Source organism: Oncorhynchus tshawytscha, linkage group LG28 (genome assembly GCF_018296145.1).
Source record: "Oncorhynchus tshawytscha isolate Ot180627B linkage group LG28, Otsh_v2.0, whole genome shotgun sequence".
NCBI lineage: Eukaryota > Metazoa > Chordata > Actinopteri > Salmoniformes > Salmonidae > Oncorhynchus > Oncorhynchus tshawytscha.
In genome coordinates, this window is record NC_056456.1 from 1,396,166 (window position 1) to 1,411,462 (window position 15,297).

Here is a 15,297-nt window from a genome sequence, read left to right on the forward strand (position 1 = left end):
TGACAGCAGAAAAGTAAATAAAAACAATATGGGGATGAGGTAGGTAGATGGGTGGGTTATTTATATTGCCAGGTCACAATTGTAAATTAGAACTTGTTCTCAACTTGCCTACCTGGTTAAATAAGGTGAAATACATGTTTTTACAGATGTGCTATGTACAGGTGCAATGATTGGTTAGCTGCTCTGACAGCTGATGCTTGAGATTAGTGAGGGAGATAGAAGTCTCCAACTTCAGTGATTTTGCAATTCGTTCCAGTCATTGGCAGCAGAGAACTGGAATAAAAGGCGGCCAAAGGAGATGTTGGCTTTGGGGATGACGTGAGATATACCTGCTGGAGTGCGTGCTAAGTGTGGGTGTTGCTATAGTGACCAGTGAGCTGAGATAAGGTGGAGCTTTACCTAGCAAAGACTTATAGACTACCTGGAGCCAGTGGGTCTGTCGACAAATATGTAGCGGGGGCCAGCCAACGAGAGCGTAGGGGTCGCAGTGGTGGGAGGTAAATGGGACTTTGGTGACAAAACGGATGGTACTGTGATAGACTGCATCCAGTTTGCTGAGTAGAGTGTTGGAGGCTATTTTGTGAATGACATCGCCGAAGACTGGGTTCGGTAGGATAGTCAGTTTTATGAGGGTATGTTAGGCAGCATGAGTGAAGGATGCTTTGTTGCGAAATAGGAAGCCGATTCTAGATTTAATTTTGGATTGGAGATGCTTAATGTGAGTCTAGAAGGAGAGTTTACAGTCTAGCCAGACACCTAGGTATTTGTAGTCGTCCACATATTCTAAGTCAGAACCGTCCATAGTAGTGATGCTAGTCGGACGGGCGGGTGCGGGCTGAGATCGGTTGAAAAGCATGCATTTAGTTTTACTAGCTTTTTAAGAGCAGTTGGAGGCCATGGAAGGAGTGTTGTATGGCATTGAAGCTCTTTTGAAGCTCTTTGAAGCTCTCAAAGAAGGGCCAGAAGTACACAGAATGGTGTTATCTGCTTAGAGGTGGATCAGAGAATCACAAGCAGCAAGAGCAACATCATTGATAAATACAGAGAAAAGAGTCGGCTCGAGAATTGAACCCTGTGGCACCCCCACTGCCAGAGGTCCGGACAACAAGACCTCCGATTTGACACACTGAACTCTGTCTGAGAAGTAGTTGGTGAACCAGGCGAGGCAGTCATTTGAGAAACCAAGGCTACTGAGTCTGCCGATAAGAATACGGTGATTGACAGAGTCGAAAGCCTTGGCCAGGTCGATGAATACCGCTGCACAGTACTGTATTTTATTGATGGCGGATATGATATCATTTAACCTCTTAAAGTTAGGGGGCAGAATTTTCCCTTTTGGATAAATAGCGTGCCCAATTTCAACTTCCTGCTACTCATGCCAAGAATATAAGATATGCATATTATTCATAGATTTGAATAGAAAACACTGAAGTTTCTAAAACTGTTTCAATCATGTCTGTGAGTATAACAGAACTTATGTAGCAGGCAAAATCCCGAGGACTAACTGTTCAGATTATTTTTCCCCCCTCTCTATTCACTATATTGTATTTGCCATTGGATATTTAATAGGAACCTATTTTCAGTTCCTACCGCTTCCACACGATGTCGCCAGTCTTTGGAATATGGTTGAGGTTATTCCTTTGTTCTATGAAGAAGTAGGCCAACTCGGAACTGGGGACACTTTTGTGAGTTGCGCAAGGCGTGAACAGCAGTGCTGGTTTGTTTTTCGTTCCTGTATTGAATACAGATTGCCCCGTCTACAATTTGATCGATTATTAACGTTTAAAAATACCTAACGTTGTATTAGAAAAGTAGTTTGAAATATTTTGGCAAAGTTTATAGGCAACTTTTGAAATATTTTGTAGTGACGTTGCGTTTTTGTAAGCTGTTTTTTCTGGATCAAACGCGCTTTATAAATGGACATTTTCGATATATATGGACAGAATTAATCGAACAAAAGGACCAATTATGATGTTTATGGGACATATTGGAGTGCCAACAAAATAAGCTTGTCAAAGGTAATGCATAATTTATATTTTATTTCAGCGTTTTGTGTATGCGCTTGCTATGCTAGCTCCTTTGTTTACTGCTGGTGCAGATGGGTGCAGGCTATCAGATAATAGCTTCTTATGCTTTCGCCAAAAAGTATTTTTAAAATCTTACATGTTGGCTGGATTCACAACGAGTGTAGCTTTAATTGAGTATCTTACATGTGTGATTTAATGAAAGTTTGATTTTTATATAAATTTACTTGAATCTCATGCTCTGCATTTACCCTGGCAATTGGCCAGTTGAGACGATAGCGTCTCCCCTATCCATAAGAGGTTTTAACATGCATGAAACCAAGGCTTTTACGGTTATAGAAGTCAACAAATGATTGCGCCTGGGGACACGCAGAGCCTGGGTTAACCTCTACATCGCCTGAGGAACAGAGGAGGAGTAGGATGAGGGTACGGCTAAAGCCTATCAAAACTGGTCGTCTAGTGCGTTGGGGACAGATAATAAAAGGAGCAGATTCCTGGGCGTGGTAGGATAGATTCAGGGCATAATGTACAGACAGGGGTATGATAGGGTGCGGGTACAGTGGAGGTAAACCTAGGCATTGAGTGATGATAAGAGAGGTTGTATCTCTGGACGCGCTAGTTATGCTGGGTGAGGTCACCGCATGTGTGGGAGGTGGGACAAAAGAGGTATATGAGGCATGTTGAGTGGGACTAGGGGCTACGCAGTGAACTAAAACAATGACAACTATCCTAAACAACAGTAGCTATGGCATATTGACATTTGCTTCACATGTGTAGATTGGGAGAGATAGCTAAGACAACAACAGGTAAGACAACAACAGCAGGTAAAATGGCGATGAATGGGCAGAGAGTGTCGGTTAACTACAAACAGGGCTTGAGTTCGAGGCTGGGGCCGACAGATAAACAAAATGGAGTACCGTGATTAATGAACAATCCAGCAGGCATCAGCTATGTAGCCAAGTGATAATAGGGTCCAGTGAACAGCAATATATGAAACAGGGGAGCCATTAGGTAGTCGTCACTACGCTAGCAAACGGGATACACTGCGTTCAAAAAAATAAAGTTAGCAGGCCGGGGCTAGTAGAAGCGTCTGCTCCAATGTCCGGCAAAGGCTGTTTGACGGCACAGCGGATGGCATTACGTTGGCAGACCAGTCGTGATGGAACGGCAGGGCTCCATGATGACAAAGGTTCAGGCCAGTTGGCAAAGAGGTATTGTAGCTGGAGTAATTTTGTTTGCTAGCCGGGAGATGTGTCTTGCTCACGGCTAACTGGTGCTAGCCTCGGGACAAGGCCGTTAGCCACTATAGCCACTCGATAGCAGCTAGCTAGCTGCGATGATCTGATCCAAAGGTCCTGAGCTTATGGCAGGATTCCGGTGGTGTAGTGGATTCTAGTCGTGTTAGTGAAGAGTCCGGGAGGCATCAGCTGTGTAGGCGAGTGATCATAGGGTCCACTGAGCAGACTGGGAGATGGGCCTGGCTCAAGGCTAGCTTTGGGGCTGGGACACTCATTGGCAGCATGATCTGGAATAATGGTCCAGGGCTTACGGCAGGAATCCGGTGTTGTCGTGGAGAAAAACAGTCCGATATTGTCAGGGTTGATAACGCTGAGCAGACTGGCAGGCTGGCATGTATTATCCAGGCCTCTAGCAGTGGCTAACAATGACTAAATAGCTAGTAGCTAATTAGCTGGTTAGCTTCTGATGGCTAGCTTCTAATGGAGGCTCTGGCTATAAGGTCTAAAAATAGCAGATCCGTATCACATTGGGTGAAGCAGGTTGCCGGAAGGTATATTTAATTTAAAAAATGGAAAATGAGATTGAAAATATATTGAAATATATACAAAAAACTAAAAATACAAAATGCACACGGGCGAACGACAAGCAACATCTGCACTGCCTTGCCATCTTGGAATAAGATCTTCTCCGCCCTTCAGGAAGAGAGGTGCCATTTCGAGGCCCAGGGAAATGTGCTCATCTGTGGGGACACAAATGCGTGCACAGGAACACTACCTGATCTAACGAGCACACAAGGGGACAGCTTTATTACAGGCCATACTGTTTCTAACTGTCTTCATCTCCCCCATAGAAACAACAGTGACAGCACCATCAACAAAAATGGAAGGGATCTGTTGCAACTCTGTAGAAGCCTGGGTCTGTACTTTGTCAATGGTAGGTTACTGGGGGGACTCTTTGGGGAGATTCACCTATTGCTCACCTCTTGGCCACAGCACAATATGATCACAGACATTGACCCTTTCTCTCTCAGCTCATTCACTCTCAAGCCACTAACACCTCTGTCTGATCACAGCCAAATTACGTCGAACAGACATGGAAACAACCACACATTCACAGCCCAGTAAGCTATACAACGTCAGAAATTCAGACAGATGGTTCCAAAACAGCATAGAAGAATACCAGAAAGCAACCTGTAACCAAAATATCCAAACACTCTTGGATAACTTTCTGGATACCACATTCACTCACAATAAAGAAGGCATCAATCTGGCAGTAAATCACATCAACTATATATTCAGGAAAACGGCAAAAGAAGCACAATTGAAATTGATAAAAACGAAACAAAAAAGATCACAGATGACAACTGGTTTGATGCAGATTGTAATATTATAAGGAAAAAACGTTTGGTTGGATAGAACACTATCCAACCAGAAGCACAGAGACCCAAATAATGGTGAATTATGCCTTCAATACTGTGAGACTTTAAAACTCTATAAACGTACACTCAGAACCAAAAAGCACAGTACAACAGCAAGCAGCTGACACTAATTGAGGAGTCCATAAACAAACAACTTCTGGCAAAATCGGGAAAAAAATAAATAAAATTGAAACAAGAGGAATTAGCCCTACAAAATGGTTACATACGGACAACCCATTTTAAAACACTCTACAACACCGTTCAAATTGACACTAACGCAGAACAACGCCAAATTCATGAGAAGTTGAATGGATTATAAGAAACTTCTGGCCCTCAAATTTAACATTTTGGAAACTAAAATACAGTGACCCCTCTCATATCATTACCAAGCTCTGCAATGCCAAGAGCTGAGCAAACAAAAGAGTCCCCTCATCCAGCTGGTCCCGGGGTTCACAAACCTGTTCTACTAACACACTGAAGCCTCAGGACCAGAACATCCAATCAATCAGAATAAATAAATTACAACCCAATCAAAACAAAACTACATTGCTTATTGGGAAATACAAGCACAAAGCAAAATGCAGCACTATCTGACCCTAAATCAACAGTACACAGTGGCTAACTATTTGACCATGGTTACTGATCAAAACCTTAGAAAACCGTGACAAAGTACAGGCTCAGTGAGCACAGCCTTGCCATTGAGAAGGGTAGACACAGGAAAATCTGGCTCCCTGTAGAGGAAAGGCTGTGCAAGCACTGCACAACAGCAGAACCTGAGACAGAGCTGCATTTCCTGAACCTAATCAGCTTACACTGCCATCCCCTGTCCACCTCAAATACAAAGAGAGAATAATCATTTAATAACATTAATACTGTGGATATTACTGGTTAAATACAGTAGGCCTACTCCACTACAGTGTTGAACTTAATCAGCTTACTGTCACGCTCTGACCTTAGTTATCTTTGTTTTCTTTATTATTTTGGTTAGGTCAGGGTGTGACGAGGAGGTAGGTGTGTTTTCGTCTTGTCTAGGGTTTTTTGTAAATCTATGGGGTTTTGGTATGTCTAGGTATATGTATGGTAGGTCTATGGTGGCCTGAATTGGTTCCCAATCAGAGACAGCTGTTTATCGTTGTCTCTGATTGGGGATCCTATTTAGGTTGCCATTTTTCCATTTTGGTTTTGTGGGTTATTGTCTATGTGTAGTTGCATGTCAGCACTCGGTCTATATAGCGTAATACTGTGGATATTACTGGTTACATACAGTAGGCCTATTCCACTAGTGTTGAACCTAATCAGCTTACACTGCCATCCCCTGTCCTCCTAAAATACAAAGAGAGAATAATCATTTAATAACAATAATACTGTGAATATTACTGGTTAAATACAGTAGGCCTACTCTCACAGTACATGTCTGTAGTTGACTCCAGTACAGTAGTGTTGGCTGACTGTCTCCTGTCCTGTCTTTTCTCTCATACTCACTGAGAATGTAAACTAGACTGAGATTCCCTGGGCTCTGATTGGTGGATTCCACGTCTGGCGGTTTTGAATGCGCAGACATGGGCCAGGAAATGTTCCGACACCAGAAACTCTGAACCCAGACCCAGATCAAAACATACTATTTTCTCCTCCTACTCTGCCATCGTGGTACAGGATGAAGGAATTGAGTGAAGTCTAAAATGAAAGCGCCACATGTCCCCAGTCCATCTACAAAAATTAGAGGACAGATATACTGTACAGTTGAAGTCGGAAGTTTACATACACCTTAGCCAAATACATTTAAACTCAGTTTTCACATTTCCTGACATTTAATCCTTGTAAACATGCCCTGTTTTAGGTCAGTTAGGATCACCACTTTATTTTAAGAATGTGAAATGTCAGAATAATAGGAGAGAGAATGATTTATTTCAGCTTTTATCTCTTTAATCACATTGGGGAATTTTGGCCCATTCCTCCAGACAGAGCTGGTGGAACTGAGTCAGGTTTGTACGCCTCCTTGCACGCACACACTTTTTCAGTTCTGCCCACAAATTTTCAACAGGCTTGAGGTCAGATCTTTGTGATGGCCACTCCAATACCTTGACTTTGGAAGCATGTTTGGGTCACCGTCCATTTGGAAGACCCATTTGAGACCAAGCTTTATCTTCCTGACTGATGGCTTGAGATGTTGGGGCGGCAGGTAGCCTAGCGGTTAGAGTGTTGGACTAGCAACTGGAAGGTTGCAAGATCAAATCCCGAGCTGACAAAGTAAAAATCTGTTGTTCTGCCCCTGAACAAGGCAGTTGACCCACTGTTCCTAGGCTGTCATTGAAAATAAGAATTTGTTCTTAACTGACTTGCCTAGTAAATGAAGGCAAAAAATAATATGTTGCTTCAATATATCCACATGCATTTTTCCTCCCTCATGAAGCCATCTATTTTGTGAAGTACACCAGTCCCTCGTGCAGCAATGCCCCCACAACATGATGCTGCCACCCCCGTGCTTCACGGTTGGGATGGTGTTATTCGGATTGCAAGCCTCCCCTTTTTCCTCCAAACATAATGATGGTCATTATGGCCAAACAGTTCTATTTTTGTTTCATCAGACCAGAGGACATTTCTCCAAAAAGTACGATCTTTGTCCCCATGTGTAGTTGCAAACCGTGGTCTGGCTTTTTTATGCCGGTTTTGGAGCAGTGGCTTCTTCCTTGCTGAGCAGCTTTTCAGGTTATGTCGATATGGGACTTGTTTTACTGTGGATATAGATACTTACTACCTGTTTCCGCCAGCATCTTCACAAGGTCCTTTGCTGTTGTTCTGGGATTGATTTGCACTTTTCGCACCAAAGCACGTTCATCTCTAGGAGACAGAACACATCTCCTTCCTGAGCGGTGTGACGGCTGCGTGGTCCCATGGTGTTTATACTTGCGTACTATTGTTTGTACAGATGAACGTGGCACCTTCAGGCGTTTGGAAATTGCTCCCAAGGATGAACCAAACATGTGGAGGTCTACTATTTTTGTTTTGAGGTCTTGGCTGATTTTGATTTTCTCATAATGTCAAGCAAAGAGGCACTGGGTTTGAAGGTAGGCCTTGAAATACATCCACAGGTACACCTCCAATTGACTCAAATTATGTACATTATCCTATCAGAAGCTTCTAAAGCCATGACATCATTTTCTGGAATGTTCATTTTCTGGAATGTTTAAAAGCACAGTCAATTTAGTGTATGTAGACTTCTGACACACAAAATGTGATACAGTGAATTTTAAGTGAAATAATCTGTAAACAATTGTTGGAAAAAGTACCTATGTCATGCACAAAGTAGATGTCCTAACTGACTTGCCAAAAAAGTAGTTTGTTAACAAGAAATGTGTGGAGTGGTTGAGAAATGTGAATCCAACATAAGTGAATGTAAACTTCCGACTTCAACTGTATGTCTAATGCTATATGAATAATAAAGATATAGATGTCTAAAGAGTAGAGACTGGATTATATGGGTGATGCCATTGCTATGCCTTCTCTGTAAAGACACTGTGGCATCTATCCCCAACATGCAGCTATCTCATCCACCTAGGAAGTTATAATGCCAGCATTGTATAATTAAAATAGCATCTGAATTCTAAATTTAGGCCTGCAAAATTAAAATATCTTCACACATGCATGTGCGCAAAAACATACACACACACACAGTGGCGGATTTAAGTACAGGCGAGATCGGCAGCCGCCCAGGGTGGCATCTTGTCGGGAGCGGTACAAGGAATGGTGACATTTGTGCGATCGGTTTTCTATCGCTTATTTGCACGTCACGTCAATGATATCATGTCATTGTGTGGGACTGTGGGTCAATCAACCTTGTCATTGTGGGCACCCTGATTCTAGTTTGTGAGCTAGGCAGGCTACTCCCTGGGAAGGTCTCCCACTCAGAAGTACGAGGTGGGGGCAGGTTGACCTCAGGTCTCCCCACTGGAAGCCCGAGGTTGGGGGAGCGGAGGAATCTATCAAATTGCGCACCTCTACCTTTGTACAGTACTAATGCAATTAGTAAATCAGTCACACTATGAAATGCTTCCAAATAAACCACAATTTATTCATAATACTGTGAATATATAGCTTCACAGACATTGTTGCATTTTTTTCTGGTTTGTATGAAATTGTTAAGAACAATATAAACAGCACCAAGGTGAATTGGTTTAGTCTTGACTCTTGGTTGACAGTGTTGAGGGATGGGTAATGTATTGATGCTCGAGTGCCAAATCAACACCGATGTTTTCTATTTGTCTATGTTACTTCTTTTTGATATTTATGATAATTATTTTGTTATATATTTTTAATATTTATATAGTTTTACATTTTATTTTTTATTTCTTTGTGTTGATCCAAATGTTTGAATAAAAATTACAGTTAGTGCAGAATGGGGTTTTTGGGGGGGAAAGAACAAGTCCTACTCGGAATTCACCTTTCTCTGCCATCATTACGCCGCACCTGTTACGCTATTTTTGTAGGCCTGGAAGAAGTAAGTGAAATGAATGAAAAAATTACTTGTGTAGGATTAATAGCAGAATATCGGCATTTGAAAGTTTAAGGGCTCTATCCATATTGAGGAAATTCAACATTACAGTTTAGGTACAAAGGTAATGTTCCTGTTTTTTTTACCTTTATTTAACTAGGCAAGTCAGATAAGAACAAATTTGTATTTTCAATGACAGCCTAGGAACATGTCGGTGGGTTAACTGCCTGTTCAGGAGCAGAATGACAGATTTGTACCTTGTCAGCTCAGGGGTTTGAACTTGCAACCTTCCAGTTACTTGTCCAACGCTCTAACCACTAGGCTACCCTGTCGCCCCACTAGGCTACCCTGTCGCCCCACTAGGCTACCCTGTCGCCCCACTAGGCTACCCTGTCGCCCCACTAGGCTACCCTGTCGCCCCACTAGGCTACCCTGTCGCCCCACTAGGCTACCCTGTCGCCCCACTAGGCTACCCTGTCGCCCCACTAGGCTACCCTGTCGCCCCACCAGGCTACCCAGCTTAGACTGCATTTAAACACTTCATATGTTGGCTCAATCGGAAATTACTTTTCAATTTAGATCGTGCAAAATGTATTACTTAAGCGATACAAATTGAATCGAGCCCTAATCTCCTTTCCCAGTTTCTCGCACAGCGTTGCAAGGTCAAATATCAAATTTTATCGTTGGCACCTGCAATGATGGGAATTCTGCAAAGTCAGCATCCAAACCCAGCATCCAAACCCAGTATCGTTTGGATTCTGTCCCTCCCAGTATTTGGTCTAATACCAGGCTTTCCACCATGCAACGTGTGTTTAAATCAGGAGGCGACCATAAAATTAACAAAAGGCCTACGGCCAATGACAGCAGAATGCACAGACTGTTAAAGTAGGCTATGACCATACTGGCTCTACTACATTCTTTTTGCCTCTGTAACATGTGCACCTTGTGTCACTAATAATAGCCAACAGGCTACTTCACTAAGAAATGAGACTAGTCTGTGTTTCCGAGAGGGTGAACATGAGGCATTCTAGACATTTGGCATAGGCATACACCTTTAGGCTACATAAAGGCAATGTTATGACCTCAAACCGACAGTCTCGATAAAAGTGCCATCACCTAAACCACATTAACCATAAGGTTAAATCTGTGCAAAGCATAGTTCTGTAATATTGAGCATCAAAGTTGTCACATCCCATTTCTCAGAAATGTTTTGTAGTGAATTCTTTCATAACCCAATAAGCTCCTCACCTTAAAGGTACTTAAAGTGCACAGTCAAAATCTTGAGACATTTGTAAATTCGTTTTTTTAGGCTGTGCGATCACAGATGGAACCTCATGGCTCTGAAATGTCAATCATGGGTTCAGCTATAAGGTTCTGACACTTTGAATTAAACATTTTCCGTTTTTATGAATGCTGAGCTATTTGAATACATAAATGATAGAATGTCACTATTTTTACCAAGAGAGTCAGAACACATCACATACATTACGAATTATACAACAAACAACGATTTGACAATAATTTACTCTAAGATTTCTGACAGTTCTTGTTTTACTTGAATGCCATTATTGCTGGCTGGACTAGCCTAGACTATACTTGGAAGAAGTTGGCAATGACGTGTTCTGATTGGTCCGTTTGTATTTGTTCAGGATTGTGATTGGATTGCAGGTAGAAACGTATAGGCCAAGTTCAAGTGTGTTTATGCATATAGAACTTTCTAGTTTCATTTTTTTCTCTTAAAATGTACTTTTTCAAAAATCGAACTTCACAGACATATGAAGAACCATCTAAAGGTCAACTATATGTGACAAACTCATTTTTGACAAAACATGTCAGATAGAACCTTACAGTCCCAAGATCTCATATTTATGTTCAGTGTAGGCCACGACTGATGTTGACGCTGTGACAGGAAATGGGCTGTTTTACTGATGGAAAGATGTTCCATGAAAACTGTAGGTCTTCCCAATAACATACTTTTCCGAACTGTAAATGTGTAGGTCTATGTTGGTGTATAATATCGGATTGTGCCTGTAGTCTAACGCAACAGAGATGACGCATTCCCTCAAATTACACCATGTTCCCTAAACAAACCTGCAATTAGTTTGTTGGCGTAATTCAGAGAGCGAGAGAAAGAGGGGAGTGAGAGTAGAATAAACAGTCTGAGAAAGGTAAATGCCATTTCAATGACTTTAATAAGCAAAATAGGAAACCATTTCTTCCAAAAACAATAAAAATAAGACGAAACAGAAACCAGCCTGAATGGAACTACAACAGTTCAAATGTAATATTTTTTTGTATCTTATTTATATAAACCAGATTGAAAATTAATCCTCATCATCATCGCAAAATACATGAAATGAAAAACAAAACGACAACCCGCTGCTGCAGTTTCAATTTGATTTCAAATCAGTTGAATCAGTAACAAACCAAGAGATTGTTAAAAGACTTCTCAACAACAGTTTTTAAATGCAAGCACCATGCTTATTCAATATGATCTGACAGTTTGTTCATTTTAATCATTAAAATTACAACTTTAACTATGCATCTGGCCAGCAGAACCAGAGTCACCAAATAATAATAATAAAATAGACAAAAAGATAATATCATATAACATACACAACAGTTTTCATTTTGAGATTTTGCACAACCTGAATCCCTTTTTTTTACTGACCGGCAGAATATTTTTGGGGAAAACATAGCATTAATATATTTCAACGTCGTATTCCCGAAACGCATGCGCAATCCAAATACTTGTTAATTGTACATAAAACCCCTCATTTGGTCAACATTATTGAGCATGTTTGAGAGACTTTATTAAAAAATGGAAAAGTACAAAATATGTCTATAGCAGGCCTATATGACTGTTAACGCGACGCAGCTGCACCCAATAAAATACTTTAATCGAGTTTCAATTAAATCTCCTCCTACATTTGTTCTTCACATTACATTCACATTAGGGTTAGGCAATAGTTAACAGAACGGGATTTCTGGTTAAGAAAAAACTCTTCTGACTACAGCAGCACATTGAAATGAAATGGAATAACATGTGACAGTATTTTTCTACTGTAGCCTATATGCATCCGAGGAGAGAGAATAACAAACAGTCACGGTGCTTAAATGTTGTACGCAAAGTACTCACTCATCTGATATTATAGCGAGGCGTTTGTTTTTACAGTTTCACACAATACATCACATTGTGTCATATGGTTATTATTAAGCTTGCATCTATCTTGTCTTTATTATTATAATAGAATAATCCATAATCATAGAATGTCTTTTAAGGGCGACTGTACAAAACTCAAAATGAAAACTTAAAACAAGCCAGTATCCATAAAGTGCACTTAATATACAGTTTATCTTTAAATGCAACTGCAAAATGGCCATATCTCCGAAACAATACCCACAGAATGAAACTCAAACTTAAACATGAAGAAAAGAAAACTCAAAGAAAGAAAGAAAAGTTAAAACCCGCCTCTTCAATCATGGTGTGCAGTTTTGCGTTGCGTAATATTTGCAAGGCTATACAGAACACCATGATATTGCACAGGCAGCCCTGCTGTACTGTCCCCATTCCATTAATCTAAACAACGCTATGGAGAAGCGCTGATCAACAACATGCTCTTATTAAGTAGTACAAAATATAAATTATTACCGTACATGTCCAGCATGCAGGATTAATATTTTAATGAGATTTTTGTTTCAATATGTTTTCGAAAATAACCAAGCAGGCAACCAATGATATGTCGTATACAATGTCCCCCTTTGCGGGATAAGTAGACAGAATTCAAGATTGCATAATGTGGATTCTTGTTTTACAATTATCTTTTCTTTTTTCAGGCCCAGTGTCAAATGTGAGTCTCAAAACTCTGCGTTGTTTGTTGTGTAGACCTATACGCCGGTGGTCATCCCACTAACAGACACAGTAAAGCAGTAGCCTGAAAAGAGGAAAGTTCACCCGCAGTTTCTCTCTTCCCACAGGAAGATGGAAAAAAGGAACTTCACTACAAGCAACTAATCTACAAAGATGCAGCATTGACCCAACATTCTACCTTGTTCTCTGTATCTCTGTTGTCACGTGGATGGAGAGAGATGGTTCCATATGAGACTATTACCATTTTACGGAAAATTATTCTTATATGAATATAGTTGCTGTCATTAGTATAGTCAATGTGACGGAGTATTTGATTATTATTGTTTGGTCATCAGCAACAGTTGGTGGTAGGGTAGGGGAGAGTCAATAGAGCTATAATAACAACTCACATGAAAAACTCTGGAGGTGATAGATTGTCCCTTGTGGACCCAGCCTCCCGGATCCCGTTATTCGCTCCCGTTTCCGTCAGTTTCTCGCACTTTAGTTTGTAGGCGTCCCTCTCGCTCCCGTTCCCGTCAGTTTCTCGCACTTTAGTTTGTAGGCGTCCCTCTCGCGCGCCAGCCGATTGATCTCCGCCTTGAGTGCCCCCACCTGGTTTATCAGATGAGTCTTCTCGTTCTCCAGCACGTGTTTCTGCTGCACCCGCTTGAAGCGGCAGGACTGTGCGTAGCCCCTGTTTTTTAGGGTCCGCCTCTTCTGCTTGAGATGGATGACCTCGTCCTTGGTGAACCCCCGCAGGTGCCTGTTCAGCTCCCTCACAGACATGGACACCAGCTGGTCGTCAGAGAATCGGTCCTCTACATTGCCTGAGCCTTGTTGCCCCTGGTGGTCGTGTTGGTGGTGGTGGCGGTGGTGGAGGGCTTGGTGGGAGTCTGGGGAGACGGGGGACGGGCTGTCAGGGTCCTGGCTGTGGTGGTGGTGCTGGGTATGTGGGTGGCTGTGCCCCGCCTGGTGTCCAGGCAGTTCATCTGGGTGGTGCAGAATGCCTCCCCCATAGGGATGGTAATGCTGTTGGGGTTGGCCATGGGGGTTGTGGTGGTGAGGCCCTCTGTAGCCATCGAAGCTGCTCTGCTGCAGCTGCTGCTGGACATGCGGGGTCGGGGCGTGGCTATGGGTCGTGGCTCCAATCAGGGCCTCCACTGCGTCCTCCGGGGTCAGACTCAGCGTCTGTGGGTCGATCTGCTGGTGGTACCCACTGTTGGGCATCCAGCAGAGCTCCTCCAGATGGTTCTTCTGCTCTCTGGGGCTGAAGCTGGGTGAGGAAGGCACCGAGCTGCATGGTGTGCTGATGGGGGTGGAGGACACAGAGCCCTGGGGCTGGAGCCGAGTACACTGGCGCACCCCGACTCGTCCCAGCCCGGTCAGACCTTCCTTCTTCACGTCAAACTTCATTAGGTCAAAGTCGTTGACGTATTCCAGAGCCAGAGGGCTGTTGGGGAGCTCTGGGACCATGCTCAGCTCTGCGCTCATGGTGCTGCCACGACTTTTCTGCAGATTGGTGAAGGTGTTTGCCAGCGTCGCAAAAACACACTTCTTAATAATAAGCGTCTGTTCTCCACTCTCTTGTCTCATGCAGTAGCTTTTCCTCCAATGCTGCAGACTCGTGTGCTTTTGCATTGAACTCCATTCGAAGAGGTAAAAAAGTAGAAAGCGGAAAGAAAGCGGAAAAAAAACCATTCAGACTAGGGCACTGCAAACGACATGGGAATTTACTTCATGTCGCCTACTTCTGCTAACTGGCTCTGATCTGGTCAACAGACGAGAAGTGGAGATAGAAATACTGTCGTCTCAGTGCATAGACTAAACCGTCAGTCCTTTCAGCAGAAACCAACTTAAAACATTTAACCAAAAATACAATATAATACCGAGTTGTCGTTGACCCAGGCTCCTGTCCTGGTCAACTTTGTAGATATAAGGTATAGTCCTTGTTTTTCACTAGGAAAATAAAAATAAGATAAGACTAGTGCATCTGGTTTTGGTTGGAGAAATAGCCCTTTAGCTCTGCACTGCAGAGATATGAGCTCTCCTTCCTGACACACTCACTCTCGAGTATCCAACAGTCTGCGCTGACTGCCAGCACTTTATCCTTATAGCGTGCCGTGACGTCACGCTTAAAGGCAGGCACCCTTGCCTGCCTGTCTCCAATGGGAGCGGCTTATTCTCCGATTTAGAATAACTGAGAGGATGGAGAGAGGTAGGAGGAGAACGGAAGAGAGGAAGGGGAGCGCTGTCAATTCAATTCAAGGCTTTATTGGCA

The 15,297-nt window shown here is 42.5% G+C and overlaps 1 protein-coding gene across 1 annotated transcript; it reads right to left on the minus strand.

The window, feature by feature from the left end:
- Positions 1-11,342: 11,342 nt before the first annotated feature.
- Positions 11,343-15,009, minus strand: LOC112246257 (transcription factor MafB). The gene is made up of 2 exons (XM_024414554.2): positions 13,552-15,009; positions 11,343-13,501 (listed from the first exon to the last, which is right to left on the minus strand). Exons 1-2 carry the CDS (start codon positions 14,715-14,717, stop codon positions 13,426-13,428), a joined length of 1,242 nt encoding a protein of 413 aa, XP_024270322.1. The 5' UTR covers positions 14,718-15,009; the 3' UTR covers positions 11,343-13,425.
- Positions 15,010-15,297: the final 288 nt, after the last annotated feature.

Coding starts and splice junctions, on each gene's coding strand:
- LOC112246257 (XM_024414554.2), bottom strand. CDS start 14,717: ATGGTTTTTTTTCCGCTTTCTTTCCGCTTTCTACTTTTTTACCTCTTC. Junction 13,502..13,551: donor AAGTGCGAGAAACTGACGGG/AACGGGAGCGAG, acceptor GAAACTGACGGA/AACGGGAGCGAATAACGGGA.